General features: G+C 47.9%; 11 protein-coding genes across 11 annotated transcripts; 5 read left to right on the top strand and 6 right to left on the bottom strand.

The window, feature by feature from the left end:
• Positions 1-989: 989 nt before the first annotated feature.
• BJ212DRAFT_1398212 (HotDog domain-containing protein) lies at positions 990-2167 on the bottom strand. The gene is made up of 5 exons (XM_041337266.1): positions 1812-2167; positions 1704-1761; positions 1552-1656; positions 1433-1502; positions 990-1376 (listed from the first exon to the last, which is right to left on the bottom strand). Exons 1-5 carry the CDS (start codon positions 2062-2064, stop codon positions 1281-1283), a joined length of 582 nt encoding a protein of 193 aa, XP_041186188.1. The 5' UTR covers positions 2065-2167; the 3' UTR covers positions 990-1280.
• On the top strand, positions 1999-3843 carry BJ212DRAFT_1041872 (histidine phosphatase superfamily). The gene is made up of 11 exons (XM_041328915.1): positions 1999-2166; positions 2216-2300; positions 2368-2424; positions 2546-2687; positions 2750-2781; positions 2846-2856; positions 2917-2960; positions 3013-3203; positions 3253-3460; positions 3513-3596; positions 3644-3843. Exons 2-11 carry the CDS (start codon positions 2280-2282, stop codon positions 3679-3681), a joined length of 828 nt encoding a protein of 275 aa, XP_041186189.1. The 5' UTR covers positions 1999-2166; positions 2216-2279; the 3' UTR covers positions 3682-3843.
• A 198-nt stretch (positions 3844-4041) lies between these two features.
• Positions 4042-4734, top strand: BJ212DRAFT_1286149 (uncharacterized protein; the record flags this gene model as incomplete). The annotated part of the gene is made up of 2 exons (XM_041331924.1): positions 4042-4443; positions 4495-4734. The coding sequence occupies 2 exons, from the start codon at positions 4042-4044 to the stop codon at positions 4732-4734; spliced, it is 642 nt and encodes a 213-aa protein (XP_041186190.1).
• An 82-nt stretch (positions 4735-4816) lies between these two features.
• On the bottom strand, positions 4817-5495 carry BJ212DRAFT_1041883 (ubiquitin-related domain-containing protein). Its single transcript, XM_041328916.1, has 5 exons — positions 5389-5495; positions 5311-5328; positions 5227-5256; positions 5092-5174; positions 4817-5033 (listed from the first exon to the last, which is right to left on the bottom strand). The coding sequence occupies exons 1-5, from the start codon at positions 5404-5406 to the stop codon at positions 4949-4951; spliced, it is 234 nt and encodes a 77-aa protein (XP_041186191.1). The 5' UTR covers positions 5407-5495; the 3' UTR covers positions 4817-4948.
• Positions 5496-8611: 3116 nt separating this feature from the next.
• BJ212DRAFT_1398248 (copper amine oxidase) lies at positions 8612-11711 on the bottom strand. Its single transcript, XM_041337267.1, has 11 exons — positions 11194-11711; positions 10951-11142; positions 10577-10897; positions 10490-10520; positions 10152-10437; positions 9860-9996; positions 9774-9808; positions 9452-9724; positions 9182-9397; positions 9081-9130; positions 8612-9027 (listed from the first exon to the last, which is right to left on the bottom strand). Exons 1-11 carry the CDS (start codon positions 11587-11589, stop codon positions 8754-8756), a joined length of 2211 nt encoding a protein of 736 aa, XP_041186192.1. The 5' UTR covers positions 11590-11711; the 3' UTR covers positions 8612-8753.
• A 418-nt stretch (positions 11712-12129) lies between these two features.
• BJ212DRAFT_1286141 (copper amine oxidase) lies at positions 12130-14889 on the bottom strand (the record flags this gene model as incomplete). The annotated part of the gene is made up of 11 exons (XM_041331923.1): positions 12130-12403; positions 12459-12508; positions 12566-12781; positions 12833-13105; positions 13155-13189; positions 13239-13362; positions 13479-13825; positions 13882-13912; positions 13968-14285; positions 14340-14531; positions 14587-14889. The coding sequence occupies 11 exons, from the start codon at positions 14887-14889 to the stop codon at positions 12130-12132; spliced, it is 2163 nt and encodes a 720-aa protein (XP_041186193.1).
• A 913-nt stretch (positions 14890-15802) lies between these two features.
• BJ212DRAFT_1398258 (Sin3 associated polypeptide p18-domain-containing protein) lies at positions 15803-16988 on the top strand. The gene is made up of 3 exons (XM_041337268.1): positions 15803-15922; positions 15981-16090; positions 16141-16988. Exons 1-3 carry the CDS (start codon positions 15866-15868, stop codon positions 16865-16867), a joined length of 894 nt encoding a protein of 297 aa, XP_041186194.1. The 5' UTR covers positions 15803-15865; the 3' UTR covers positions 16868-16988.
• A 1231-nt stretch (positions 16989-18219) lies between these two features.
• Positions 18220-19640, top strand: BJ212DRAFT_1398266 (uncharacterized protein). Its single transcript, XM_041337269.1, has 2 exons — positions 18220-19167; positions 19223-19640. Exons 1-2 carry the CDS (start codon positions 18253-18255, stop codon positions 19421-19423), a joined length of 1116 nt encoding a protein of 371 aa, XP_041186195.1. The 5' UTR covers positions 18220-18252; the 3' UTR covers positions 19424-19640.
• On the top strand, positions 19641-22304 carry BJ212DRAFT_1398269 (kinase-like domain-containing protein). Its single transcript, XM_041337270.1, has 11 exons — positions 19641-20191; positions 20249-20362; positions 20412-20550; positions 20610-20786; positions 20841-21086; positions 21144-21247; positions 21299-21380; positions 21431-21499; positions 21550-21609; positions 21664-21816; positions 21868-22304. The coding sequence occupies exons 1-11, from the start codon at positions 20043-20045 to the stop codon at positions 22075-22077; spliced, it is 1503 nt and encodes a 500-aa protein (XP_041186196.1). The 5' UTR covers positions 19641-20042; the 3' UTR covers positions 22078-22304.
• A 663-nt stretch (positions 22305-22967) lies between these two features.
• Positions 22968-24564, bottom strand: BJ212DRAFT_1487507 (uncharacterized protein; the record flags this gene model as incomplete). The annotated part of the gene is made up of 5 exons (XM_041341285.1): positions 22968-23053; positions 23104-23271; positions 23488-23906; positions 23962-24278; positions 24340-24564. 5 exons carry the CDS (start codon positions 24562-24564, stop codon positions 22968-22970), a joined length of 1215 nt encoding a protein of 404 aa, XP_041186197.1.
• A 1614-nt stretch (positions 24565-26178) lies between these two features.
• BJ212DRAFT_1304942 (uncharacterized protein) lies at positions 26179-26715 on the bottom strand (the record flags this gene model as incomplete). Its single annotated transcript, XM_041333702.1, has 2 exons — positions 26179-26493; positions 26542-26715. Coding segments are annotated over 2 exons (489 nt in total), but the record flags the coding sequence as incomplete, so codon positions are not given.
• Positions 26716-27094: the final 379 nt, after the last annotated feature.

Genomic DNA, 27094 nt, shown 5'->3' on the forward strand with positions numbered 1-27094 from the left:
CTCAAAGAAGTATCATGGTCATTAAGTTTTGCCTGAGACAATCATGCGAGATTTGACAGATGCAGGTTTGATTGACAACACTTGTTGAATTCATGTCCTAAACACTTTAACATATTGTTAGTATACCTCCGGATACCTCAATAGATGATAGAAGCTTCAAGCATTGTTATCTTTTCCTTGCACACTGAAGGTCACACAATGTAACAGAATGTCACAGGAATGTCATGTCATGTGATGTTGATAGGTACAGTGCAAAACGGAAAGAACTGACCTCTGCCACAGCACAAACAGAGATCACTTTCTACATCACTCCATTCCATCTGATTTACACATAAAGTGGTGGAATTGCCTCCATTTGAACTCAGCTACAATCCTATCTGGTCACTTTGTTAAAATTCTTAGATTAAAAAAAATGACAATCTCAAATTGGGACTTCCCACACCACTGACACCGCCACCTTCCTTTTTTAGTAACCACTCCTCCTCGCCGCTGGTCGCAGCAAAGCAAAAGCATGTTTGCGGCTTCCACTGGACCATCACGAGTGTATGAAATACATGTACTTATTCGGAGTTATCCATTATAGCAATATCCATCATGATTCCTGCACCAACTTTGCGATGAGAGCGGTATTTCTTCACAGCATACTCAGCTTGCTTAGCATTAAGGCCCTTCCTGCATGGGCACAAACACTGAGAGACCAGACACAAACTATAGTGTTAAGATGCGCACCTATAAGCGTCCATGTAGCGCCATGTTTTCCGATAAAATGCTCGGATAACTTTGGTAGGGCATGCATCCAGGATTTCAGGAACAAGCCTCCATCTTTACTGAAGAATTTGCTGCCAGAAGCTCGGTGAGCCTTGGCCCACCGAGCCTTCTTGTTTTTCCGGGGCATATTATGATAGGATATTGGCGCGCCAGTACATAGAACCTTTTGAATTTTACAACCGAAATTGGGACTGCTTACATAATCACCACCAAAAAATTTTATTGCAGATTCATGACCATTTGACCCACTTGCATGCAAAAAATGCAAAAAAAATCCTTATCGCACCAAGATTGAGTCCGTAACAGTGCACTGTATGAGTGAAGCCTATCTTAATAATAACAATCCTCTACTGAAGTCATTGAGATAGAGTGTGCACGTGACAGTTACACTGGGCACAAATATATACAAACATGTTGCGTCCAAATCAAAGACTGAACATCTTTCATAATGCAACGCACTATACAGTGTAATTGTGTAAATCACTAAACTCGTGACCGCCCCATGATGTAGGTCAGAGTTTGGCAGATTCAGATACCTTCGGTTCAGACGGAACCATCTTGATGTGTACAGCTGATGCTACTAATCGGTGTCGCGTAACATTCCATATCTTTGAAGCCAGACATGAGCTGATGGAGCAAGAGTGTGAGACTGCAAGAATCTCACTTCACAACGACTTGAGAGCGCCCGGCCACCAACGGCGAGTGTTGTGCTCACAACGCGTAGCTTGTCTCCCCTGACAGAATGATTCAGCAGAAAGTGATTGGTGTGATATTTGAACATACGACAATGCTGGTGAATGATAGACAATGTTCAAAGACTGTGATACGCCAAATATGCCATGACCGCGTGTCGAGGCCCCAAGGACGTAAATGGGCATTGTCGAGCAGCTACGTATCTACATTAGCTCCTGGCAACAGGAGGAGAAGAAACATACATGTCAATCATCATGGCCGAACATCCACCGTGCATGTTTTCAGCACCATTAAGCATTTCTGAGAATTTGTCAATAAGCACAACAAATAATATCAGAAAAAAAAGGCACCTTCATCCACAATCACCTGGAAAACGACACGGCCTTCAAGTTTCTCCGGTTCCTCTGTCTTCGACGATATAGATGCCTCTGTTAGTCGCAGCCGAGACACAAGCTCGGCTTCGAAACCTCCAAAGGGCTTGCCAGTCGACTGCGAGATGCGGCTCGACCGCATGGATTGCAGACCGCTGAGCAACCTGTGTTTTATTTCCGAGGAAGCATTCCCTTCGACTTGGGAGGTGTCGATATCGCTTCGTGGCTTCATCGGAGGAAAGGGCCAAGTCACGTTCAACGGTTCGGGAGCTTCGGGTGTGAATTTTACCTCCTGGCGACCAACTTGAAACAGGAACCCAGAAGTTGCCCCAAAGTGCGCATGATTGTTTAGTAGTATTTCGTGAGACAGACCATACAGGAAGGAGATGACTTCTTATAGTAATTACCCGCTTAGAGTCAGTATCTCTTCTGGAGTCCCGATACACCATGTCCCAGCGGTCTTATGAGGTTAGCTTTTACGATCCGTGTCTTTTGAGGTCATATGTGGTCGAGAACTGAATGAGTCCAATGGCAGGTGGTCGAAGGATTTTTCATGCAAGAAGGTGGCGCTCGTTACGGTCTAGGCGAGGTAGTGTTTGACCATGAGGATTTCGCTTGGCTGACGCATAATCCCGTTCTTCGTATTGAAGGCTGTAAGTTTCTGTGTATTTTCGTCGAACATAAAGATTTGAACTCCAGTTTTTGGACTCCAGCTTCCTCCTCGATTCGGGCTGATAGATCGTTCCGATGGTCGATGGAAGACGTTCAGGCAAAAGATCGGTCAGCTTAATACGTCCTCTCCCGCCAGTACGCAGTACAAGGTGTTTTTCGTGGGCAGACACGGTGAAGGCTTTCGTGAGGATCTCATGTCGTTGAAGATAACATTTCAAGAATTGATATAATTTTTTCCCCACAAGACAACGTAGCCGAGGCGAAGTACGGCACAGAGGTGCGACCTAGGCCCTACTATGTAGTGTCCATTCTATCCTAACATCCCCCTCCCACGCCGGAAGGAATGGAACAAGTGCACTTCCACCGTTCTCTTCCTTCGATGAAGTTCCCTGACCTGACTACATCTATCAAGCTATTGGTCGAAGGAAAACGGCGATGGAGAATTGATCTGGGGACGTCAGTAACATCACCTGTTCGCTGAATTGCGCTGCCTCACAACCCATTATAGCGGACCCGGAATTGACGACGCTTGGCAAGGATCAGGCAAAAGCGGTCCATGACGCATGGAAGCAAGAACGTAAATTCGGCATTCCCATTCCGGAGAAGCTCTACTGCAGCCCTCTGACACGAGCTATCCATACAAACAAGATATCATTCGACTCCATTATACCTCAATCACAGCGAACTATGATTATCGAGGTATCAAGACACGAGACTTTTTCGCTAGGTTTACTCACTCGCGCTATAGAATCTTAGAGAAACAACGGGCGTCCATACCTGTGATAAGCGAAGAACGCGCACTTACATCGAACAAACTTTCCCTGACTTCGACATCGAAAAGGAGCTCATAGAAGAAGACACACTCTGGGACCCTGAAGTGAGGGAAACCCACGCAGAAATCGATGCCCGAATGAGACGCGTACTGGACATGATTTTTGGTAAGGACCAGGAACAATGTGAGCACCATACCCCACCTGTTCATTGAAGTTGGACCGAGTACTTGATTAGTCATCTCGTTCACTGCCCATGGGGGCATCGTTAGCGCAGTGCTGCGGGTCATGAACCACAGACAATACATTTTACCAACCGGAGGTTCGTATTTGAACCTGATTTGAGAGTGTGTGCTTATTCTGAAGCAGGGGTTATACCGATCGTTGTTAAGTCGTCTATTTCTTAGAATTACTTAAAGAACTCTTTGTTCGATACGTTGGGGATGTTACACAGTAGTCGGAGAAGCGGTGGAACCCTGACATCGCCTTTGTCCTGCTAGATCTGAAACGCATTGTTTACAAGCTTACGTGTATATTTAAATCGTGCGAGCTTCCACGTGTGACTCCATCTCCCTTCTCGCCATCGCCAGCACTGAGGCGTCTGTTACCAATGTACGCAGTAAACAACGCAGGTGCGCTTGCCAACTTTCAGTGAAGTAGGGCATAATGAATTCAGCGGAGTAGAGCATGTCGCTCGTGCAACTAGCCCATTCTCGGAAGGTAGTGACTCTGAAGTCGATTCGCTCTTTGACGAGCCTCAGATTGCCATGCGCACTGCACCACCGATCCCTGGGCTTTTCGTTCCACCCATCAGATTGCCTCTCGAACTGGCGAACGATATCGTTCAGCAGTGCATGAGCCTTTACTTCGATGGGCGAGACATAAATCAGATCATGCTCTTTGGACGCACAACATCCGAGCATGGCGAGAGTATGGGAAGTGGCTTACCAACGTTTTTGATCACACTCCTGCATTGGCTAGCCGATTTGTTGCGTGATCATCTACCCGAGAAAGTGCACGAAATGTTATTTCCTCCCAAGGATGCGCCTCAGCGCGCACGGCAGGCGATTCTGAACCTGTATCATCCTGGAGAAGGCATCTCACCTCATATCGATCTACTGAAACGGTTCGATGATGGAATTATAGGAGTGAGCTTTGGAAGCGGGTGTGTGATGAGCTTTGAGCGGGTTAAGTGTCAAGAGGAGGAGCTGTTCGAAAAGACCGTGCCGCTGGATAGGGATCATTGGGACCTCTATCTGGAAGAACGCAGTGTCCTGGTCCTATCGGAGGATGCGCGCTACGATTGGACCCATGGAATTGATGGAAAACCGAGGGACTTTGTCAGTGGAGGAGTAGACGGACAAGGAGAACCTGAGTGGATCGAGAGGGGAACAAGATTGAGCATCACATTCAGGTGGCTGTTGCCAGGAGCAGATATTGTTGGAGAACCTGATCCATGATAAATACGTGGCACTGCCTGGAAATTATCAGCTGCATATGTAGACGAAGACATGTACCATGTCAGAGTAAGTCGTGTTAGACGATGATGGAAGACAAGCGATGTGATAGCAAGTGAAAATCAAATGATATCTAACAACGCACGAAATCCTACATCTCATGATTAAACTCCTTTGTTAGAGCGCATCTCTGATACACCTCTCCGCAGGTCTGATCTCAAAAGCCGCCACGTAGAGCAAGGACAAGATGCAGAACTGATCCAGCGGTGATATTGAACTCCTTAGCGGTTTTATCATCCGGCCTTGATCAAATATAATACGGTGAGTTTACGCAATCCTGTACAAGCTAAGACGGCACACATTTGTCTCCCTCCGAAGATCAGTCTCTGTTGTTGTGGTGGCACACCGGACTGCTCTTCGACCTTCTCCTTGATTCGAGTGATCTGTTCCAATAGAGTTCGTGAGGTGTTAAATAATGCCCTTAGGCGCAGATACCTTGTCTTCGAGATCTATGTCTAATTCGATCTGCGCATGAACCTTCGTTAGTCACTATCGGATAGTGATGATTAGATTTAACACCTCCTTGCCAGTGAGTGTCTAACGGAAGTTGGCATCAAGTTAGCGAACCGTTTCCTGACAGCATGTCTTCGTCCTTACCTTTACTTTGATGAGCATGGTCGAAGATCTAAACGTAACAAACCCCCTTTAAGCTTTCGTCGCCAAATGTCTAACCTCCGAGCTCTCCGAGTTAGCGTGTCACATTTCCACGGTCTTTCCAACCACTTCTGCCAGTAATTCACAGAAGTTTCGAATAGCTCAGGCCGGCCGCCTGCACAATCCGAGTCTTTCGACTTATCCACACCAGATGATCAAACCGAAAGATCCCAGTAAATCTTTCAAGAAATTGCACCTTTCGACTGGAACTATATCCTGGATGTGACAATATGATTTGCGAAGCTCTCGGTGTCTCGCATTACAGTTTAGCGCTGGCAACGGATACTCGAGGAACATCATTCGTTATTTGAAAGACCACCTTCTCCTCATATGATGCGCTCCTGGCATATAAATAATGCCAGCGCTATTTGATGTTTATTCAAGAACAGACGTGCAAATGCCACTCGAACCACGGTCGCCGTATCGGCGAAGTATTTAGACGGGCTGTCCAACATTCCAAAGTCCATGAGGATTTCTCTCCGATTGTCTTTGTTGGGCGGTGCCAGTAGGTCTACTGTTATTGCGAACGTGATCTACGCAGCCTCTGAGTTTCTTGTTTTAATGAGCCGTGGCTTTGCTTTGTTCGGAGAGGGTCACGTGTATATCTATTACTAAGTTGTGATTCTTCTCTCCTCTAACATGCCTCGCAATTTCCTCGGCTTGATGAGTCTAGGTGCATGGTGGAGAGCAAGCTACTTGACTTTCAACTTCTTGTGAAGGAAGCGAATCTGAAAGCTGGACTCGGAGGGGTGGAACATGATGGATTCCATCTGTGAGCTCAACTTGTCTCATCATATGTCGGGAGCCAGGACTTCTTGTCGCAGGTAGTAGAATATGAATCTGCGGCTTGCACGCCATATTGCAAACATAAAGGCCTTTGGGTCTTACGATTTTAGCTCATTTATTCTTGTAGTTCAGATCACCCGATGGGTAGTCAAATGAGTATGTACCAGCACTACAAGGAATTAACAGCTTTAAAAAAATTACTTTGTGGGGTACCTGACGAGTGTTGTTCACTTGGATAGTTTCTCGTGCTACACATCGTCATCAGTAGATACGTGTATGCCCTCTTGGAAAGCAATTGTAGTTATGTTAGTTCCTGTCTCAGAGTCGTCCACGAGCCTAGCGTGATATTCTCGAATGCCAAGGAGATCCCAAAACAAACATCTGCACGAGCAGGAACATTTCAGCAACACCAAGATAAATCTCAGTTCCCATTGAAGAGGAATCCTATAAAAATGACGGGAGTGGTCAGGAGCACGTATTAGTAGTCACAGGTTGACGTACCGATATCTGTGGAGAGATAAGGCTGACAAGGACCAAGCAAGAAACAGCAGCGTGTCTGGCGAGGAAGATCAGCCATAAAAATATATATTGCATTGAAGTCTCGAACTCACGCTACAAAGTAAAACACGTGAGTTTCTATTAAGAAAGTGAAACAGTCTCTCCCTGGAGATGGTCGTTGCAGTTCACGGAAGTGTTTTATAGCAATCCATACTGCAAGACATAGTGTGAGGACTTCCCATGCGATACCGAGTATCCAAGTCTCAGATAGTGGGAGGTCACTCTTTCCACTGAGAACACACTGGTAGGTGCCAGAGAGGATAAGCTCCTCTGGAATCCATGAGTAATACGCTTGCATATTTTAATGATAATCGAGGCTTACCCCCAGAAACATCATTGCTTGCTATTGCGAGGATCACTGCGCATACAATCGTGACAGCTAAAGAGATTCCGGCGAGAAAGATTGAGATCTTCCTGGATCGCTGATACATCGCACGTAACCGAATAATTAAGATGTCTGGCACGATATTTCAGTCAAGTCAATCTTAATGAGGTACTGCAGCCAAGTAACTCACAACTCAGCATGACATTTACGACGAAAATCATCCACCATTGTACGAGGCCAAGAATAGTGCCTGGAGATTCAAGTTACTGATGAGCTCAGAGGACTGGATGCTTCAAACTAACTTATAACTGTAGCAATAATTATATTGAACTAACAAAATGGTTGAGGATCTCACTCACCCCTACGTAGGAGGACAGTGAGTTGACATGAAATAACAAAAGATAGTGTAGAATCCTCGCTATATCTGTCACTGAAATTGACGGAAGACCTACTACATGCCGCCAGTCAGAAGAAACAATTACAATGAACGTGATGAAACATACACAGTATGCTGATCCTAATCGTGACATGAGGTCTTATTAGCACAGTACTAGCTAAATTAGCCTAGAAAACATACCCAAATGAAAGCATTCCGACGTAGCGCACCTAAAACAAGTTATCAGATAGCACAGATTTTCAACTACAGTTAAAATGTGAGCTGGGTACACTGATGTATAGGATAGTCACACGAGACCAGCGTCGCCTCTGTCACTCGGAATGAGCTATATTATCCTGTTGTCCAGGGGACTCTACTCACTAAGACCAGTTCAAACTAGAAAACCGTGAGATGATAGCTGCTCTAGTAATGCCATCAACTTACCTCTTGTTCAAATGTCAGTGCTGAATATCATAGGACATTGATAAGTCTCTCGATAAGGGTATGATCGTACATTGCTCACCCCAATCGTATACTGCTGTAGAGGATGCAACTGTAAAGTCACAGTGGTAAAAGGCAGATCTGAGTGAGCCATCATCGACGTCATCGATGAAGTACCTATCCACGAACCTACGAAATAGCTGTAAATTCGATAAACATCCAGCAGCGGCCACCATTTAGGATCATTCGAGACTAGGGTCATGTTAAAGGGATTCAAGTGTCAGCTCGAGAGTGGCAGAGAGTTGGCGGATGCCAGTGTATTACGATGATGGTCGTGCTAGCTTTATATACCACCATTGGATCAACGCTTGTCTGCCGACAGAGTCATTGCCCCTGCCGAGAGGTTCCTGTCACGCTTGCATCGAGTTCCGATATCAGTGAGATCACGTAGTTATCGATCTAACACAGGTCTAGTGATGTGATCATCAAAATGGTCAACCTCTTGAGCTCAGCCTTCAGGCCGCTTTTAAGAGGGTAATGATAGCACAACAGAATACAACCTGAAATGAGCTCAGAGGAAATGGTGGTGAAGCTTGAAGATTGAGCGCTGAGCTTTGGCGGGTCGTCGAGATTATGCCCGCATAAGCAAGAGCGCTCTGAAGCAGAAGCGCTTTGAAAGAGACGCTGCGAGGAAAGTTGGTTTCCCTAATTACAACACCGAATATTCCGAATCCCGACGGATGAATGCAATCTTAAAAATGGTACATAAACAAACTAGGCTAACTGGTTACTGCTATGATCCCTAGCAATCCTGAATCCTGATTAAAGCTCGAACTTAATACGAAGGTAGAGCTCTGAAGCCTTCCTCATCTCTTCCACCGTCGAGGGAGGTGCAGGTTTCCCATCCAAGTCGTACACCTGCTCCGGATAATACTCGAATGCGGCTGGAGGTTGCGGGACACAGTGAGCTGGTCGAACATTATAATCATTATAAGAAAATGGGTCTCCTGGCTTCTTTGGAGGCTGAAGCAGTATGGCATTGGTAGACTCAATCGAAACGTCGTAGTCGAAATAATTAAAGGGTGTCAGGAAGAAACTATATAACGCAAGGAGTCAGCACGTCGTATCAATGCATGGCTATAATTTAACCTTGAAGCGGCTGTATTAGTCCTGGTATTCGGAACATCCTCTGATGCAGGCTGTTACCGAATAGGTCAGCTCTGCATCAAAATATTAGAAGGCGAACTTACTAGGTGGTGCATCCCGACGTTAATCCAGGTTACCAAATCCTGCTGAGTAATATTTTCACCGTCAAAAAAGTTGTGGAAGTCAACAGGAGGAGCTCCTGGAAGGTTAAAGTTCCACATGCTGCTGGAAGATGGCTCTGTATCCTTGCGACGAGACACCGCCAAGTTATAACGTGCCCAGTTGGCATTCTTTAGCAGACGCTTAGATCCTACGATGGTCTTGGAAGAGCGCCTGTCAAGACAATACAGGCACATTCAATGTGTTTTGCGCACATTATAAACTGGCGAGTATCCCGGATGGATTGCGTATCCTCTAGGGATTCCCCATTTATTGATTTCGTCAGTGTTCACAATAGTATAACCTCCTTGGAAATTGGTGGGGAATCTCAGCAGGGCTTCATCTTCGTTATCGATGTATTCACGGGTGATCTTTTGTTGGATCACTTCCTCGCCCCAGTCATCGCCGAACCACGGCTGGGTGGTGACTTCCTGGCTAAGACTTGTTTTCAACAGCGAATTTTGTGTTCCTCCTACGTCAAGGTCGACCTGCAAAAAGAGCTCAAGCCATGAAGTATGTTATATGATTCCTCAAAACCTTGAAGTTGATGGCATGATCGTGGAGGCTTCCAACTGGTTGTTTACATCAGTGACATGCGTTGGGAGTACCGGGAGACGGCATACGAGTGGTGTTCCAGATTTTGCTTCCGTAAGCTCCTTGCTCGTCATCCCAGAACCCTGATAAAAGGTATCCGGACGCCGATACACGAACCTCAATAGTTCCATCGATGTGGAAAATATATTCAAACTTGAAAAAGGGTCTCGCATGTAAGTATATGATCGCTAACCGAGCAACAAGCACTTACCACTAAAAAATGTCAACAATAATCGAATCTTGGAAGACGGATACTCACAGTAATCATAGCTAAATGCAATACGCTGAGTGCATGCATTCCACAGATATAATGCCACTTACTTTCCAACGGTGGCAATACTCCTAATGACCAACTGGTAACCTTTGACCGCACCAAATTCACTTCGCTCAAAGCCAAGATGTCTTGATATAGGACGTCCGCTATCCTGCTCAAAGATACATATCGCCCGCTTCCTGGTCATCATCCCTGTCGCCGAAAAAGTGGTAGCTGGGAGGTAAATCGCCTCATCTGGGCAATCATATCCTGGAAGCAGATCGCGAACCGATTGCCCCATGCCAAAGTACGAATCCAGAAGTGCAGTGCTCGACTTATAGGGATCATTTCCAGCTGTATTACACAGGTCAGTTATATTCCCTTCGATCCAGATCTGAAAACTCACTATATTGCGCCAATGCTTCTTGAGGTTTGAGCTAGTTTGAATATTAGTCAGATAGCCAAAGTAGTGCAGTAGACAATGAACAATTACCTCGTAGATGATCCGCTCACCTCGGAAGCGTATATCCCACAAGTTTAGTCCCATATCGCGATCGAAACCCAGGTAAAGTCCCCACCCCATCCAACTAACGTATTGCAGGTCATGGTCAATCCTAAACCGCAACCCAGCAAAAGACACGGAACGAGGTCCTGGAAGGTTGTCGAGGTCGCGTAAGGCACCGATACGTTCTCGTGTACTCCAAGAAAGGTCTTCTTCTTGCTTTGTCACTGGAGGAACACGCTTGAGCGTACCATTACGAAACGCATCCATGAATGATTCTGCTGTGTCAAATACTTGATGATTGTACACGATCTAACGGATGAGTCAAGCATGAAAACGGCCACTAAAACTGAAAGAAGGTTTACCTTCAGCTGGTCCCATTTCGAAGGATCAGTACCACTGACGTCGACATATTGCCAAAGATTCAGTGGATGCAACCAAAATCCGGGCGTGTCTCTTTGCCAGTTTAACCAGAAGCGCCTAAACGATCCATCGAAACCGAACGGCCCAGCGCCTCCAGCAACAATAGTATCATTGGGCAAACCACCTAGAAGCTCCTGAGAAAGTGTAAGGAAGACTAGGTAAGCCAGATGATGAAATTGATTCGCCTTGTATGCATCCATCAGTGGAGCTGCTATCTTGGTGTTAATTTCTGGTAAATTCCAGTCAAGGGCATCATATCCCCGTGCGTTATAGGGAAGAGTTTTGTTATGATAAATCTCTGTCAAGTGCGTCATCTCCGTAGCCCGCGTGACCGGGAGCGGCCCGACGAGGTAATCTCTAATCATAGGTTCTTCGGCCCCACCATGGTGAATGGTTACCCGAGCAAACCTTGCAGGTACGTCACGAGGATCCAAAGACGAGAAGTACTTGAGAACGTTAGCCTTGGGGGGATAGTATGCCTGTATCATATAGACGGAGTTATCGGAAGGCCGAGCTGTATCTCCTCGCGTGAGGTTTAGATTCATCTGGACACTCTGGAGCCAATTTTGAATCTCCACCATTTCATCGATGGTAAGAGAAGCCCATGGGTTAATTGGAGCTGGTGGGCGAGCAGGAAGTGGAATATTAGATGCACAGATCTCAATATCTTCATCATAGTCAGCGTCACCCGCAAGCGTCTTGGTACCCCCGAGAATAATTCTGGAGCCAGAGGTAGAGGGTCTGACCTGAATGACGGTCAGCGAAGCCAGTACAAGGATGAGGATGAATGAAAGGCCAAGACGAAGAGAGGTGATCCTGTTCGGCGCTCGCGTTGACTCATGCTTGGGTTCCTCCAAGGATACAGCTTTCAGCTGCTCATATCTTCTGGCCATGATGGCAGACAGATGAAGAGATGCGTGTGAGACTGAACACGATGCTAGACCATAAATAAGTCTATCACGCGCCTACCTGCTGCGGAGCTAGTTCCAAGATGAAAGACGGATCATGAACTGAACCTCCTTCTGTTAATAGCTTCATGGACAGATTGATACACATATTGAAAAGAAGTCACATTGTTAGCTACCTGATCACTACACCACCTCGCTATCTGCGATAAGGCTTTACAACTCAAGTTTGATGCGATGATATAACTCTGAGGCCTTGCGCATGTTTTCGATTGACGAAGCAGGTGCAGGCCTTCCATCCAGGTCGAACATCTTCGCCGGATGGTACTCGAAGGGTGACGGGTGTTCCGGCAGGCAGTGAGCAGGCTGAACACCATAGTCGTCATATGTGAAGGAGTCGCCAGGCTTTTCTGGGTTCTTCAGGAGGACAGCATTGGTCGACTCAATAGATACATCGTGATCGAAGTAGTTGAGAGGTGTCAAGAAGAAGCTAATAGACTGTTGATCAGCTCTTACTCCATATAGCAGAAGTCAGTAAAGCCAACCTTGACGTCGCTGTGTTCGTTCGTGTGTTAGGTGCGTCTTCCGATTGGGGCTATAAAAATGAGAATAAGAAGGCTGCATGATATGCTTCATTAAGCAAGCCACCAACAAGATGATGCATGCCAAGGTTCACCCAGGCAACTAGATCTTCTTGTGTGATATTCTCTCCATCAAAGAACTTGTGGAAGTCGACAGGAGGGCCACCGGGCAAATTGAAGTTCCACATGCTGCTCGAGGACGGTTCTGTCTCCTTGCGACGGGAGACAGCCAGATTGTAGCGCGCCCAGTTCGCATTCTTCAGGAGCCGCTTAGAACCAACGACTGTCTGCAATCCAGAATTCAGGCTTCGTCACAACATCCTCAATAACATACGTACGTTGTGAATAGGAGAATAGCCTGGATGGATGGCGTATCCTCTCGATGTTCCCCACTTGTTGGTCTCCTCTTGATTTACGAGTGCAAATGCGCCCTGGAAGTTTGTCGGGAATTTCAACAAGGCATCGTTCTCGTCATCGATATACTCTCGTGTGACTACTTGCTGAATAACTTCATCTCCCCAGTCATCCTCAAACCAAGGCTGGGTGACTGCCTCTTGACTCAGAGTAGTCTTCAACAACGAGTTTGCTGTACCCGCCACATCGAGGTCAACCTGCAATGAATTGTCAACGTTATGAATTTACCACAGGGAGGTTGTTGACCTTGTAGTTGATAACGTGGTCGTGCAGACTGCCCACTAATAACGTGTTGTTAGGTCAATATAAGGTATGGGTAAAAATACAAACTGCTGGTTTCCCAGATTCGATTGCCATATTGCCCTTGTGTTCCATCGTAGAAACCAGCTTGCAGATAGCCGGAAGCGGAGAGGCGGACCTCGATGGTTCCGTCAAGATGGAAGATATAATCAAACTACGCATAAACGATAGGGTCAGTGGTGAAAATAGCACTTGGTTCATCACTCACCACTACAGGAAACAATACAGAACCCAGTCAACATCACGAAGACAGCGAAACACTGCACGTACAGTAATCATAGCTAGGGTTCGATTTTCAGCATCATCCCGCAGAAAGACAAAATCTACACACTTTCCGACCGTGGCAATACTTCTGATCACGAGCTCATAGCCTTTGACCGCCCCGAACTCATTTTCTTCGTAACCAAGATGTCTCGTAAGAGGTCGTTCGCTATCATGCTCGAATATACAAATTGCGCGCTGTCGTGTGGTTAATCCATCCGTCGAGTACGTGGTCGCTGGCAGATACACGGCTTCATGGGGACAATCATAGCCTGGTAACATATCACGGACGGATTGCCCCATGCCAAAGTAGCGATCGAGCCAAGCAGTCGTTGCCTGGAATGGATCATTGCCCGCTAGAGAAACACTATCAGGCGAACTGAAGTGCAGAAACCAGCATCTGATTACTCACCATACTGTGCAAGAGCTTCCTGAGGTTTGAGCTGTGCAGAGATCAGGATACTGCATAAATGGATAGTTACATCGAGTACGCCTTACCTCATAAACAATCCGCTCACCACGGAACCTGATGTCCCACAAGCTCAAGCCCATATCTCTGTCGAAGCCAAGGTACAAGCCCCAGCCCATCCAGCTGACGTACTGAAGATCACGATCTACTCGGAACCTCAGACCTGCAAACGACACCGAACGAGGTCCAGGAAGATGGTCGAGATCGCGTTGGGCTCCGATACGCTTACGAGTACTGTACGACAAATCGGTGTCGGGGTCAATAACAGGGACGCGTTTGAGGCTGCCATTGTGAAACGCTTCCATGAAAGATTCTGGTGAGTCAAAGACTTGGTGGTTGTACACGATCTAAGACCAACTTGAGCACATGAAGTCTCGGTGACATCATATCTGAGAACATACCTTTAACTGGTCCCACTGCGAGGGATCGGTACCGCTAAGATCGACGTACTGATATAAGTTGAGTGGATGTAAGAAGAAGCCGGGCGTGTTGCGCCGCCAGCCAAGCCACAGACGTCTGAATGAACCATCAAAGCTGAACGGTCCACTGCCAGCCGTAGTAAGAGTATCCTGGGGCGTGCCGCCCAGAAGTTCCTGAAAACAACATCCTTGTAAGTAGGATGTACGGAAATAAGATGGTATAAATGACCTCGTATGCTTCCATTATGGGAGCCGCCATCTTCTCAAAAATTTCCGGAGCAGTCCAGTCACGGGTATCAAAGCCACGTGCATTGTGCGGAATAGCGTCGAGATGGTATATCTCCGTCAAATGCTCCATGCGAGTGGATGGGCCAATAGGGAGTGGTCCAACAAGATAATCCTTTACGACAGGCTCCGGTGCAGAACCATGGTGGATTGTGACCCGCGCATACTTTTGCGGGATGTCCGATGAGGATAGAGATGAGAAGTAACTTAGGACGCTGGCTTTAGGTGGGTAGTACGCTTCTATCATGAATATGTGGTTGTCCGATGGCTTTGATATAGCCCCGCGCGTCAGGTTAAGGGCCCGGGCAGGGTCCTCCAACCACTTCTGGACCTGAACGACCTGCTTGATGGTGAGAGAGGCCCATGGATTGATGGGGGCTGGGGGACGGGCAGCAGGGGGTGCGGGTGAAGCACAGGCCTTCACGGAGTCCTCGTCATGGTTATCTTGTGCTCCCAGATCTACTGATAAGGGAGGATGAACGTGCAGAAAAGAAAGCGTTACCAACGCCAGACATGCGATGAGCCCGATCGCGACACGACGTGTGATGCGATACGACTTGGGTGACTGAACTTTGGTGTCATCTCCGGTCTTCAGGAGTTCATAACCACCAGCCATGGCTGGTAATGGAAGGGTGTGAAAGACAAGTGTGCTCTATCGCTCTCTTTAAATGCCGAGGTCAGCCCTGTGTGATCACATGAACTTCCGAGTTAGTGGACGACTTCCTGAGCGTCTCTTTGTGAACCGATTAGGAGTGATACAATGCATATGCCATGTGTCCGCAGATCCGGGCGGCAGGCTGAAACATATGACAGAAACTTCTTTTCGTTATCTCAGCGACAGGGATTGCCACGAGATTATGCCCTGCTATACATATCTCCTTCCCACCTAACGCTGGACTTGAGCGTGCTGGTCCTAACTAATTAAAGTAAGTGCATGTTGGGTCACAAGAAAGTTGCTATGTATAGTCGTTGTTGATCTTGTACTGACCTGCAACTTGAAAGATGTGGCAGATGAATCTTCCAGCTGTAACTAATGCGTCATTCACGCGAGTCTTGCGCCGCGGATCTGTGGGGTTCTAGGTCATGATGGGGTGTAACTTTCCAGTGGTGGCGTGGTTTAACTAAGTTTGGTCTTGAGCTCAAAATGGTAATTGCTATGTAAGCAAGCAGCGTGCACGTAGTACGGTAGCAGGCCCATCTGCAACGTCTCAAATTATAATAAAATGGCCGACATGGAGACTACGACCCCAGCAGGACAGCCTATTGTCTCAAGAGAAAAGGTGATTTTAAAATTTTCTTAGCTTATACAGTTAATCCTCAGTTGTTTTTTTCTACTAGACGGCCCCATTCCTCATCCGAACTTTTGTAAAGGTTGGATCATTCCACAGACTGTCCTTGTTCGAGGAGAATACTCTACCAACCACGGATGAACAACAAATTTACACCTGGTAAGCATGCAGATGTATTTGTTCCGACTCTCCTTTGACCCCATGGCTAGGAAAGATGCCACCTTGCGTGAAGTACTGACGACTCTCCGAAATGCTGCACCCCAAATACCAGAGCTTCGCCACCCTCTAGCCCGTTATTCTTTCCGCGCTATATACGCAGATGCAGCAAATAGAGGTCGCTTTGCACAGAAAGAACTTGGTATGGTCTATTCTCGCGATATTCTGGGCGAGCCGGGTACCATTGACAGCCCCGCGGCACGCCTGCTCAACGACATAGATGGCGAATCCAGAGAGCAGACAGAGCGGGAGAAAGAGGAGAGGACGCTCGATGAACTTCGATTCGTGCCAGGAGACTATCTTTGCGTCTCTATTATCCTTCCAAAAGCCGCTGCGGCTGCAGTAGCCGCGGCCACCCAGGCAGAGACTACTGTCAAGGCTCCAGTTCAAAACGGCTGGAGATCCGCACCAGCAGCACGGCAAAGTGATGCAGGCTGGGGAACAGTGGCCCCTGCTGGCCGAGGTGGGGGTCATTGGCGAGGAGACTCTAACCCTGCTCCCCCCAGTGGCCCACGAGGAAGAGGCGGTGGAAGGGGTGCAGACTTTGCTGGGAGAGATCGTGACTTTGACCGCAACAGAGATTCGGAGAGACGTCCGCCCCCAAGACGCGATTCACCACCTCACCGAGGAGGCGGCTGGGGTGGCAGAGGTGGCAAACGGTCACCATCGGGTTCGCGATCAAGGAGCCCACCGCGACGCAGAGGCTCTCGCTATGACTGATATCGTTTACTTGTGCATTCGTCGCAGACCTAGCTACGATTGCAAACTTATTGTAGTTCCCGCCAAAATTATGTTACGCAGGGATATGTCCAAATCTTGACAATTAAAAGTTGATCGAACTTCTCAACCGTGTGTACGTACTACATACTTTCAATTATACCTTGCAATTGCAGATCGACCGAATATCACAACACTTCAACGTTTCAACGTGTGCTGTCTTGCCGCTCGTGCAAGTCTTGCACCAGTAATATTTCGCCCTCGTATCTTCCTCATGCCCACGGTCCATCTATCCTGACATCTACAGCTTGCGGTGGTGCTTCTGGTATTCCTTCGAACTCGTGTTCATACATAATCACGTATCAGCGACATCGCCACCAATATGGGCGCTGGACCCTCAAAGCATAGACCCTATCCTTTTCCAGTTCCAACCGTTAACTCAAACGGAATGCAATCAAGCTGGTCCTCAGTCAGGACGAAGAAGGGCAAGGAGAAAGCACACCCAGAGCTGTATCAGCAGTACCCCAATGGATTTCCGACTGCAGCTTATGGGCTCCAGTATTGTACGTGACAGTCTGGGAGAGTAGCTGTTTCCTGACAGTGGCGGATGAAAAGACCCACAGGTACAATCTGCGTATCCACAAATTAGCGGGTATTACCCAGTAGCCATGGTTCCTATGCAGCAGCCTGTGGTTATGCCGCAACCATATGTTCCGGTCGCTGCTTTTCAAAACGCAGCCCATCAGCCACCTGCACAAGTTATTCCATCTGCTCCGGTTGTTCCATCTGCAGTACCGCAAGTACACATGCCAGAGCCTTCTATGGCTACAAACAATCAAGGCCCCGTGATGCCTAATATGACTGGCCGACGAGATCCCGTTGTCCCTCCACCCCCTGTTATGACTAACGTGCAACCCCAACGAGATACGGCTTTTCCTCCTCCTCCTGTCATGAATGACACGCATTACTCATCTCACTCACAACCCACTGCGCGCATGCCCGAGCCACGTGTAGACAATCGGGCAACTCCAGGCCCCGTCAGACCTGATATGACCGGTCGACGAGGAGATCCGGTTGTTCCTCCTCCCCCAGTCATAGCTGACGCACAGCGTGCGGCTAACTCGTCATCCCGTCCAAGATTCACCGACTTCTACCAACCAGCTGATCATCCTATTTCCATGCCCGAGCCTCCCCCCGTCATGCCTGATGCACAGCGTGCGGCTAACTCGTCGTCTCGCCCAAGATTCACCGACTTCTATCAACCAGCTGATCATCCTATTTCTATGCCCGAGCCTCCCCCTGTCATGCCTGACGCACAGCGTGCGACTAACTCATCATCCCGCCCAAGATTCACCGACTTCTACCAACCAGCTGATCACCCTATTTCCATGCCCGAGCCTGCCCCCGTCATACCTGATACGCAGCGTGCAGCTAACTCGTCATCTCGCCCAAGATTCACCGACTTCTATCAACCAGCTGATCACCCTATTTCCATGCCTGAGCCTCCCCCCGTCATGCCTGATGCACAACGTGCGGCTAACTCGTCATCTCGCCCAAGATTCACCGACTTCTACCAACCAGCTGATCACCCTATTTCTATGCCCGAGCCTTATTTGAGTGATGTACCATTTAGGCCACCAACTGTCCCTCCCATACGAATGGCAATGCGGAGAAATCCCCTCCCCTCTCCTCCTAGAGACATATGGAACACTACCCCATATCGTCAAGTTTTACAGGAACTCCCAAAGGACATAACCCTCTCCTTGAACGTTGAACACATGGAAGAAATGGAAAACATGCTGGCTCAACCAGCAGGTCCGATATCGCGTCTAGGAAACCTATTTGGCTCTAGTAGTAAGCGCAAGGGTAAATCGCGAAAAGGACTCTTTCGCGCTTTCAGCACGTCAGGGAGCGATAGCGAATCTGGCGGTCGTCATCATCGTTCCAATACAGTGACATCATTCGTTATACCACCAACTGCAGCTGTGCCCCATGGGATAAACGCATACACTGGAAGTGGAGCCCCACTGCAAGGCATGCCAGCTCCCGATCGCGGACCGCCCGTCAAGTTTGACCATACAGGTGAACTATCCGGATTTGTAAATCACTCACAACACCGAGTGCTGTACAAAAACAAAATGTACCCAACTGCGATGCACCTCCTCGAGGCGATGAAGTTTACGGAACACCCTAACCTTCAGGAGCGTATCCGAACGTGCACCGATGTCGGTGACATGTACCCGTTGTCAGCGAGTTTTCAGGACCACGTACGACCAGATTGGGGTCAGGTATTCTTGAAGATTGTGAGGTTATTTTCATTGACAGATATTCTGATGGATCAACTTTTCGCATTTTCAGATGGAAGAGGTGCTGCATATCAAATTCAAGCAACATCCTAGCCTTCGGACTTTGCTTTTGCGCACGGGCCTTGCTGATTTGGTGTATGCCGATGCCAATGATACGTACTGGGGTCATGGCCCCTCAGGTGACGGTGCCAACGAGCTTGGAAAGGCCTTGATGCGCGTACGGGATAGACTTCGTGCGGAAGGGGATAGATAGTGGCCTCCCCTTAACCGACTCGTAAGAAGGAACGTGGTAGTTCCTTCCACGCAGACCATTACTATGCTTTACTGATCACTGTGCAGATTCCTACGGCAGTAGTGGGTTTGTAGGGCCACGGCCGTTTTGACCTCGTACCATACGTATTACGCACTAGTAATGTTACCACATCTGTTTACGCTTGCTGTGTGCTGTGCTCGGGTCGTTATCTTCGCTTTTGGCTTTTTATCTCGTGGTATCGATGCATGAGAGCTATTAGTCCTCGCGAGATGCTCGAGTTTGATATATGTACTGTAGCTTGCAAGGTTGTCCTTCAAAGCTTCAGCTCCAACGCGTCACGGTGTTCCTGCCAATGGCCTCCCACAGGTGACGCAATAGGCTAAAGGGCCTTGTTCCTTCTACAGACAACTTCTATAGATATCTTCCTCTGGAACAACTGATTGACACTGCCTCGAGTCAAATGCTAGGCAGGCTGTGGTCGTCGGTGGGTCAACAAGTCCCGATAATTTCTCTATAAAAGAGCTCGAGCAGCATGTGTCGGAAGTGCAACAATCACTGCCCAGTTTTCGACGCGCCCTCTTATACGACCGATCTTCAAGCGTTTTATTGACCAACAATCATGGAGAGTGTCGCGTCCTCCCGGTTTCATATTAATCCCGCTTCAGCGTTATCTCAGGCAACACAGTCTACTCCATGTACATGGCTCGGTCCAGCATTCGGTGCTCTAATCACCCTCATCAACCTGCTTGCTAAAGCAGAGTCCAACAAGTACCTATCATTTCGTCATACTGTTCATTCCACTGATCGCGATGACTATTATGACAGAAATGGGATGCGACAACTCGAGGAACGCTGCCTCAATTTCCTGACTATCATCCAGAACGAAGGCGAAACTATGTTGCCGGATGATAAAACCAGGCTTTGCTCAGGTGCACAAAGGTTGGTAGCGCGCAGATGTTGTCCGGAAGGCAGCTGATAACCTAGCCAGCACCATCCAAGGCATCCTCGACAGAATGACTCCATGGTGCTTGATGTCTCGAATCAAGCTTTTCGTCAAACAGGATGAACTCGCCGGAATCATTCAACAATGTCATCTTGAGATATCTGATTGCTTAAACAAGCTACAGGTAAGTCAAGTGTTTGTTCCTCAACTATTATCTATAAGCTCATCTACTTATTTGATTAGATAACCTCGCACCTCGAGATCCACAGATGGCAGTCTGCCTTCGAAGACAACCAAAGGATCGACAACGAATATATGATCGAATATCTCGGGGACCTCAGAAACAAGCAAGAGATTCTCATGAATAACCAACTGCAACAAACCGCCGCCGTAAACCAGATTTTGACAGTGATGCAAGAGGTTGGTACCACATTCTCCAGTCTCTTGAATCCTTCATCCAATCTTCATTGACAGAATCTTCCGAGCCACGTCTCTGCAACAGCTGAGCGCGGTCTGGAAAGTAACTTGTACAATCTTCTCCAGAGTTCCAGAAGTTTACTTCCGAACATGAACCTGAAACGCGGGGAAGTGAGGCGTACCAGTAATTATGCTGTGAATGGAACGAGTCGGACCGATGTCTGGGAAGGATGCTACCTTAATGAGGAGAAGGTTGCCATCAGAGTCCTGCGCGCAGTTTATGCTACACCCAAGACACTCAAGGTACACTATCCCAATATTGTCGTCGTTTTCGTGAACGCTCAATCGATTAATTTGCAGAGGTTCAAGGTAGAGGCGGAGATTTGGAGAAGAGTGTTCGAAGCAGATAAAGGAGAACACATCCTCACAATATACGGTTTTTGTCAGAGCGACGGAGAATATCCGTGGGTCTTTCCTTCCTCGGGAACTCATGTTCGTTCCTGACTATACAGCAGTTACACCGTAAGCCCCTGGATGTCCAATGGGACCTTAACAGACTACCTCAATGAATACCCCGAAGTCGACCACCGATATATCGTACGTACCTTACTTTTGATCGAGGAAAGCGTTTTGACCTGATTTCGTAGTTGAAAGGCATTGCCGAGGGCATCAAATTATTGCACAGTATGTCTGTTGTTCACGGTGACATCAAAGGGGTGAGTCATGACGACAATCACCAATAACTAGGATCCTTACTTCATCATAGTTCGATATCGCCATTAGCCCGGATGGCAGGCCACTGCTTTCCAACTTCGGTTTTACAAGGGTGATGTCTCTTCTCACACCGATCACTACGCTCTGACTTACCCGAACAATATAGCTCGAGGAGGAGATTATGAGCTACTTCGACGTCAGCAGTGGCAGCACTCTTAACCAGGAGTCTCTAAGATGGTGTCCCGCTGAGCTGTGCAAGAGCGGAGGCAAACGTACAATGGCGTCCGATGTCTATGCCTTTAGTATGACCGTGCTCGAGGTACTTCCAACACGTTTGGTTGATTAGCCAGATTTTGAACAGCCTTCACAGCTTATGACTCACAAAGAACCTTGGGCGTCGGTTCACCTCGCACCTCAAGTCATCCTTAAGGTCTGTCAGGGCGAAACTCCGTCTCGACCCACGGACCCAGTCGTTGTAGAACGAGGCTTGGACGACACGCTTTGGGCCCTGTTGGAGAAGTGTTGGTGCATGAACATGCATAAGAGACTCACCATGAAAGAGATCGCGAGTTGCTTGTAATGTCGAGTTTGTGATGTTTGTCTGTCTCTAGTATCCTGTAGGCGTGCAATCGTTTTAATACTTCGCATGTGATAGCAAACTCATGTAATTTGTACTTCCACAGTGCGATGATATGTTGTAATTAATGCAGCAAGCAGCATGAAAACTGTACATGTATCATTCAACGGCATGGCTGGTCGTGTGCTCGTCAATGCATCGCCAGTCTAACGCGGATATACATAGCTCCTTTGTATAAAAAGAGAAATCAAAAAATGCCCTTAAAAAAAGCAAAGCAAATACTCCAATCGTCTGACGCTAGAATTCGCCGATACAACGTCTGTACCGCAACCACGACCTGAGTCAGCTCACTGGCGCCATCGATCAGCACAATATTTCCCCGTGGCCATTTCGCCGCTAATCCTTTATCGCTACCGACCCGCTCAACCCTTAGCACCCTTTTCTCGTCACTGTCACCCCATTCGCAGCCCACCCGTCTGGAACCTGTCAAATAACTCTCGTTACTCTGTCTACACGATACCCATTCTTACACCTGCTCATTCAATTTTCTTACCCTCTTTCTCATCATTACTATTCTACCATGTCGGGCGTGACGCCACTCCCTTCTGCCTCCATTTCCACATAATCGTTCGGCCTAGCCATACCCGAGGACCTTTACCGTTTCGCAAGTATAAGTAGCCCATGTACAGTCCTTACTTCCAGGCAATAAAATAGCGAGTATCAGAATCCCATTTCGCAATCATTATTCAGCAAGCATATTATTTTCTATGGTCTCAGACTCGCCCCGTTCCTTATCATATTGCATTCATTTATGAACCTCCAACTCTACTACCCATATACCCTACAAGCGGTCTACACGCCCCTTTTGCGCTTCGTCATTCTTATAGTACCTCTCACGAGAGGGGTACTAGAAACCCATCACCGGAGCCAGCATAAACGCAGTCCATCTTCACATCCGGCAGCGGGTGCTCGCTCGTCCCTTTGTGAAAGTGTCAATACAGCAGCATCATGAACACATAAGTACCCTACCAGCATGACAATACGGGATTCCGTCTTCCTTGTGTCCCCACCACATCACAGGCGACCACTCGTCCACGAGGTTGGCGAGCGTCTGAACGTGACCATATGCAGCCGGCTGGGAGCCACGCGGTCGGCGCAGTGCGACGAAAGTGAAGAAACAGGCAAATATAAACAGCGCTATGCATAAGTTCCAGATCTGCACGAGGGTGTGAGAATGTTGTAGCAGTTTTACATAGGCAGTGAGTACGAGCCTGGGCATGGAACATGAGTACTTCCCACTGTCCCATTTGGCTGTCAGAGACCATGTATGTCATGAAAGCCCAAACATCCAGTCTGATCGTCAAGGATGGCTTTCAATAACACCGATAAAAATACTAGACAGGAATAACTCACGCAGGAAAGGCTTCGCGATGAAAAGTACGAGACAAATTGGATGAGTGAAAATCGTCTTCAACGGGTTCGTCGCGGCTCTAAGTCCCTTCCTTCCGGTAGCGCATCTCCACTGTCTCTCGTCTCGAATGACATTCGCAATGAGCTCCGAGAAATGTAGCCCAAGCGTCAATGGCCCCTGGATAACTACTATATTGACAAAGAGCAGAATCCACACCCTAGTGTCATTGACACCAGGCATATCATACGAGATAAAAGTGGATAGCGCATCGTTGGGCAAGAACGACCACGTGTGTGGGGTTAGCGGATTGTTAGACAATGTTTTCATCTTGACGAACTTGTCCCCGATATACATGACGAGTGCGGCCCATCCAGTGCATGCTGCAACGGTCACCCAAAGAAAAATAACAAATTTCCGGATGCTGAGTATGCCACGCAGAGGGTTGTATCCCTGATGGCTTCGCTGGACCTCCATACGTGTCTAGGTCAGGCACAACGCATGGACCGCATAGTAACGGGGTCAATTGCATGTGGTGGACCAGTGCGGCGGTCAAGTCGAAAGGTGAGGAGCTCCACGTCAATATTTTGACGGCCCGCATCCCTGACAATGCGATCATCACCTGGAGGAGGAGTGCAATGCCCAAAATGAGGAGAGGTAACCCTGCGATGGCACCACCCCCTGACCAAAAAATGGCGAGGCAGAAACAGTCAGATGAGGCCCTCTCCGATTCAAGACCAGAACATATGATGAGGGAGGCCCAGATTGGTGTTGAAACGAAGCCGAGACTCTGAGGCTAGCGCAGAGCACAATGAGATGCTGTGTACGAAGCCTATGGACTCGGTGCATAACATGACGATTAAGTTAAGCGTCAGGGCCAATATCTCCCCCTCCCGAGGACTGAAGTTGGCCACAGTAACTCCCGAGATTCCGCGTTTGGCTAAAGTGATGGTGCCTGCAACGATGCATGGGCAGCTGAAGATACTTGAGCATGTCATTCCGAAAAGGGCATATTTTCGACTCGTCAAATTGCGGTTGTAGAGATCGGTTTTTTCATCTGTCGGTTTGGAAGAAGCTGCCATAGGAGGCAGGGACAGGAAGGCTAGTCTCAAATGAAGAGAGGCTTGGACTAGAAACGAAAGGAGAAGTATGTAGTGGGTAGTGAGAATGAAGATATGTATCGGTAAATGTGAATGCTAATACTCACCTCGGTCTTCGGATTGAGAGACTGAGGAGAGTTCGTTTTGGGGATACCAGAATAAAATAAACCTGTCGGAACAGAGAACGAAAAGTGTATGTGTAGAACATGTGTAGCAAAGAGTGATTGTGTAAAATACGTACGACGAATGCGTTTTGATACGATGAGCACGTAGATCAAATCTTATGATCATAGCTTTTGATGCATTTGATTTCATGATGGAGATGCGGTCGCGTGACGCGGCATTTATGCGTATCTGGTGCACTGTCGATTTACATCGCATTGCAGTGCAGCAATACTAAAAGTGCACATGTCAGGATGGTGATCATTGAAAGTCAGAGAGCCTAACCTCCTTGTACTGCACACATATCCTTGCACGATGCACAGACCGACCGCTATCTGTCAATCAAGTAAAGCCAATGAGAAACAGGGTCAGAAGTCAAGTGAGTTTGCAGGTGTGAATTATCGGAGTGATGTCTGGCTGTACGTGCGTCAATTGAGCAAATGACGCGACCTGATCAATATGACCTCAAAGATGCTCACCTTGGTGACAACTTCAAGTTGATCGATTAATGCATCGCAAACGTGATGAATTTGTTTCTGTTAAGGCGCGGTCAATTCGTTCGTTTCAGGGATTATCTTATGGAGCTGGATGCACCGAACCATGCGTGGTAGCAATACCAGTGCGAGATGGTGCTCGGGGTGTACCCCTCGCTCGATGACCTGGATGTCAACATGTGGGTCAAGCAACAAAGGTTGAACGCGTGTACTGTATCACGGCGATAGCTCCGGCGCACGATCAATTCAGATCCCCTGGGAAACAGGGAATTAGACGTGTCCTATACATTAAGATACATCTTCGAGGTGCGTACCAACCTAGATTCTCAACAGACTAACCAAAACTGTCGGGATTCACCACCAAACAAAAATTTATAATGGGGCCGGAGGCCAGTGAGTCTGACAGTCAGGAAATGATGTAACCTCCACACCCTCGCTGAAGCCTCGTCGATGGACACTCCTTCGGTCGTTGGCTCTTCCAATAGGACCGAGGATGACTTGAATTCGGCTAAAGGCGGAAGAATTGAAAGTGGCAAATCGAGTTGATGCTGTATAGTTTGTGTGTGCTGTTTTATGTCGATGCTGAGGCGGAACAAAAAATTGTTTACTTTCGATTACCGTGGCAAGACCCAGGCACCGGACAGAGGTGTCGGCAGAGGGGTCAACGCGAAACTCTAGAACACCTCATAACGGAAAGCTCAAGACACCATGCAGGAGTGGCCCACCAAGGCATGCATAACGGATAAAGGGACTCAGCGAGGACTAGATGACAGACACAAAGACAACTATAACAAATAAGGTGTCAAATGATTGCAACCGAAAAGGCCCGAACACGGGCGTAGCTGGCAGGGCTTTTGGGAGATGGGAAACCGACCCGCGTTGGACAAGAGCCCTCTTCCACTAACGTTGAGAGTCGGGGAATGATTCCAACATTACAAAATTAGCCGCGATTTCTCTTTTTCCGCGGCCTGCTTTCCTCGGAGTGCTCGTATGCAGTGTGCACGGGAGCCGATGGTTGTTTGCCATTGAGAGCCTTCATTACTTTCTCCACAGCCTGTCGTCTGACTTTCTCTGGAACTCCTCCCAATAAAACTTCCTCCTTTTTCCCTTCGATGATTTCTGTTGAGATGGCCTTTTGGGACGTTCCAGGAGTCTTGCCTATGTCGTCAAGGCCGTGAGACTGTACCACAGGCTGGCCAGAGAAGTGATCGACTAAAATACGTCCATGCTCAGGCGAGGCAAGCCGAAGATAGCACTGACGATGTTGTAAGGGTGGATACTTATGAAATATTTTAAGACTTACAGAGTCCATTCCTTTGTTGAAATCGACGTAGTCGATCCCAGCGGGGTTTACAGGGGACGACCCGAATGCAGTAGCGAATAGCGCTCGAAGGGTGGTCTTATTTGTTTCGAGATGCAGATTTCGGGCAAAGACAGACAGCCGAAGGGGTACGGTGAGTACATAGTTGTTACGTTCCTAGGCGGGGGAGGGGTGTCTTCCAAAACGCCATCAGCGACGTCCTGTACATCGGGGTCAGGTGAGATGTGTGGGGGTTCGTTGGCATCCGCTAACTCGTTGATCAATTTCGTTGATTAAGTTAAGCGAGATACTCCTCGTTCAATCTATCCCAGCACGCTTTTGGTAGAGTGCGAAACCCGAACTTCGAGGCTTCTTTGGTCTCCAAGTTATCTTCAGCGAGACTAGAGTCGTCTGATTCGGCAGGTTGGAATGGCCGCGTCCAAGGCCATGATTCAAGAAAAATCTGACATAACTCTGCGTTACATGAGTACTAGTGCGAAGCCTTTACATTTTGGACGGTCCTCGGTTTTATCTAAGTGGTGTGAGGGAAGTGTGA

The sequence above is a fragment of the Suillus subaureus genome (genome assembly GCF_016647635.1).
Source record: "Suillus subaureus strain MN1 chromosome Unknown BJ212scaffold_85, whole genome shotgun sequence".
In the NCBI taxonomy this organism is placed as follows: domain Eukaryota; kingdom Fungi; phylum Basidiomycota; class Agaricomycetes; order Boletales; family Suillaceae; genus Suillus; species Suillus subaureus.

Bases quoted from the DNA above. Each gene is read 5' to 3' on its own strand.
- BJ212DRAFT_1398212 (XM_041337266.1), bottom strand. From the start codon at position 2,064: ATGAAGCCACGAAGCGATATCGACACCTCCCAAGTCGAAGGGAATGCT. The intron at 1,762-1,811 runs GTGCCTTTTTTT...ACAAATTCTCAG, and splicing joins CCAGGTGATTGTGGATGAAG to AAATGCTTAATGGTGCTGAA. The intron at 1,377-1,432 runs GTGAGATTCTTG...CTGGCTTCAAAG, and splicing joins CGCTCTCAAGTCGTTGTGAA to ATATGGAATGTTACGCGACA.
- BJ212DRAFT_1041872 (XM_041328915.1), top strand. From the start codon at position 2,280: ATGTCCCAGCGGTCTTATGAG. The intron at 2,425-2,545 runs GTGTTTGACCAT...TTTGGACTCCAG, and splicing joins GTTACGGTCTAGGCGAGGTA to CTTCCTCCTCGATTCGGGCT. The intron at 2,961-3,012 runs GTCAGTAACATC...AACCCATTATAG, and splicing joins TGGAGAATTGATCTGGGGAC to CGGACCCGGAATTGACGACG.
- BJ212DRAFT_1041883 (XM_041328916.1), bottom strand. The intron at 5,175-5,226 runs GTATCTGCGCCT...CTATTGGAACAG, and splicing joins ACATAGATCTCGAAGACAAG to ATCACTCGAATCAAGGAGAA. The intron at 5,034-5,091 runs GTGTGCCGTCTT...TATTTGATCAAG, and splicing joins ATCTTCGGAGGGAGACAAAT to GCCGGATGATAAAACCGCTA.
- BJ212DRAFT_1398248 (XM_041337267.1), bottom strand. From the start codon at position 11,589: ATGGTGGAGATTCAAAATTGGCTCCAGAGTGTCCAGATGAATCTAAAC. The intron at 9,398-9,451 runs GTGCGCAAAACA...CGCTCTTCCAAG, and splicing joins GATACTCGCCAGTTTATAAT to ACCATCGTAGGATCTAAGCG. The intron at 9,028-9,080 runs GTTAAATTATAG...TGCGTTATATAG, and splicing joins ACTAATACAGCCGCTTCAAG to TTTCTTCCTGACACCCTTTA.
- BJ212DRAFT_1398258 (XM_041337268.1), top strand. From the start codon at position 15,866: ATGGCCGACATGGAGACTACGACCCCAGCAGGACAGCCTATTGTCTCA. The intron at 15,923-15,980 runs GTGATTTTAAAA...TTTTTCTACTAG, and splicing joins CTATTGTCTCAAGAGAAAAG to ACGGCCCCATTCCTCATCCG. The intron at 16,091-16,140 runs GTAAGCATGCAG...CCCCATGGCTAG, and splicing joins GAACAACAAATTTACACCTG to GAAAGATGCCACCTTGCGTG.
- BJ212DRAFT_1398266 (XM_041337269.1), top strand. From the start codon at position 18,253: ATGCCCGAGCCTGCCCCCGTCATACCTGATACGCAGCGTGCAGCTAAC. The intron at 19,168-19,222 runs GTGAGGTTATTT...TCGCATTTTCAG, and splicing joins GTCAGGTATTCTTGAAGATT to ATGGAAGAGGTGCTGCATAT.
- BJ212DRAFT_1398269 (XM_041337270.1), top strand. From the start codon at position 20,043: ATGGAGAGTGTCGCGTCCTCCCGGTTTCATATTAATCCCGCTTCAGCG. The intron at 20,363-20,411 runs GTTGGTAGCGCG...TAACCTAGCCAG, and splicing joins CTTTGCTCAGGTGCACAAAG to CACCATCCAAGGCATCCTCG. The intron at 21,500-21,549 runs GTGAGTCATGAC...ACTTCATCATAG, and splicing joins TTCACGGTGACATCAAAGGG to TTCGATATCGCCATTAGCCC.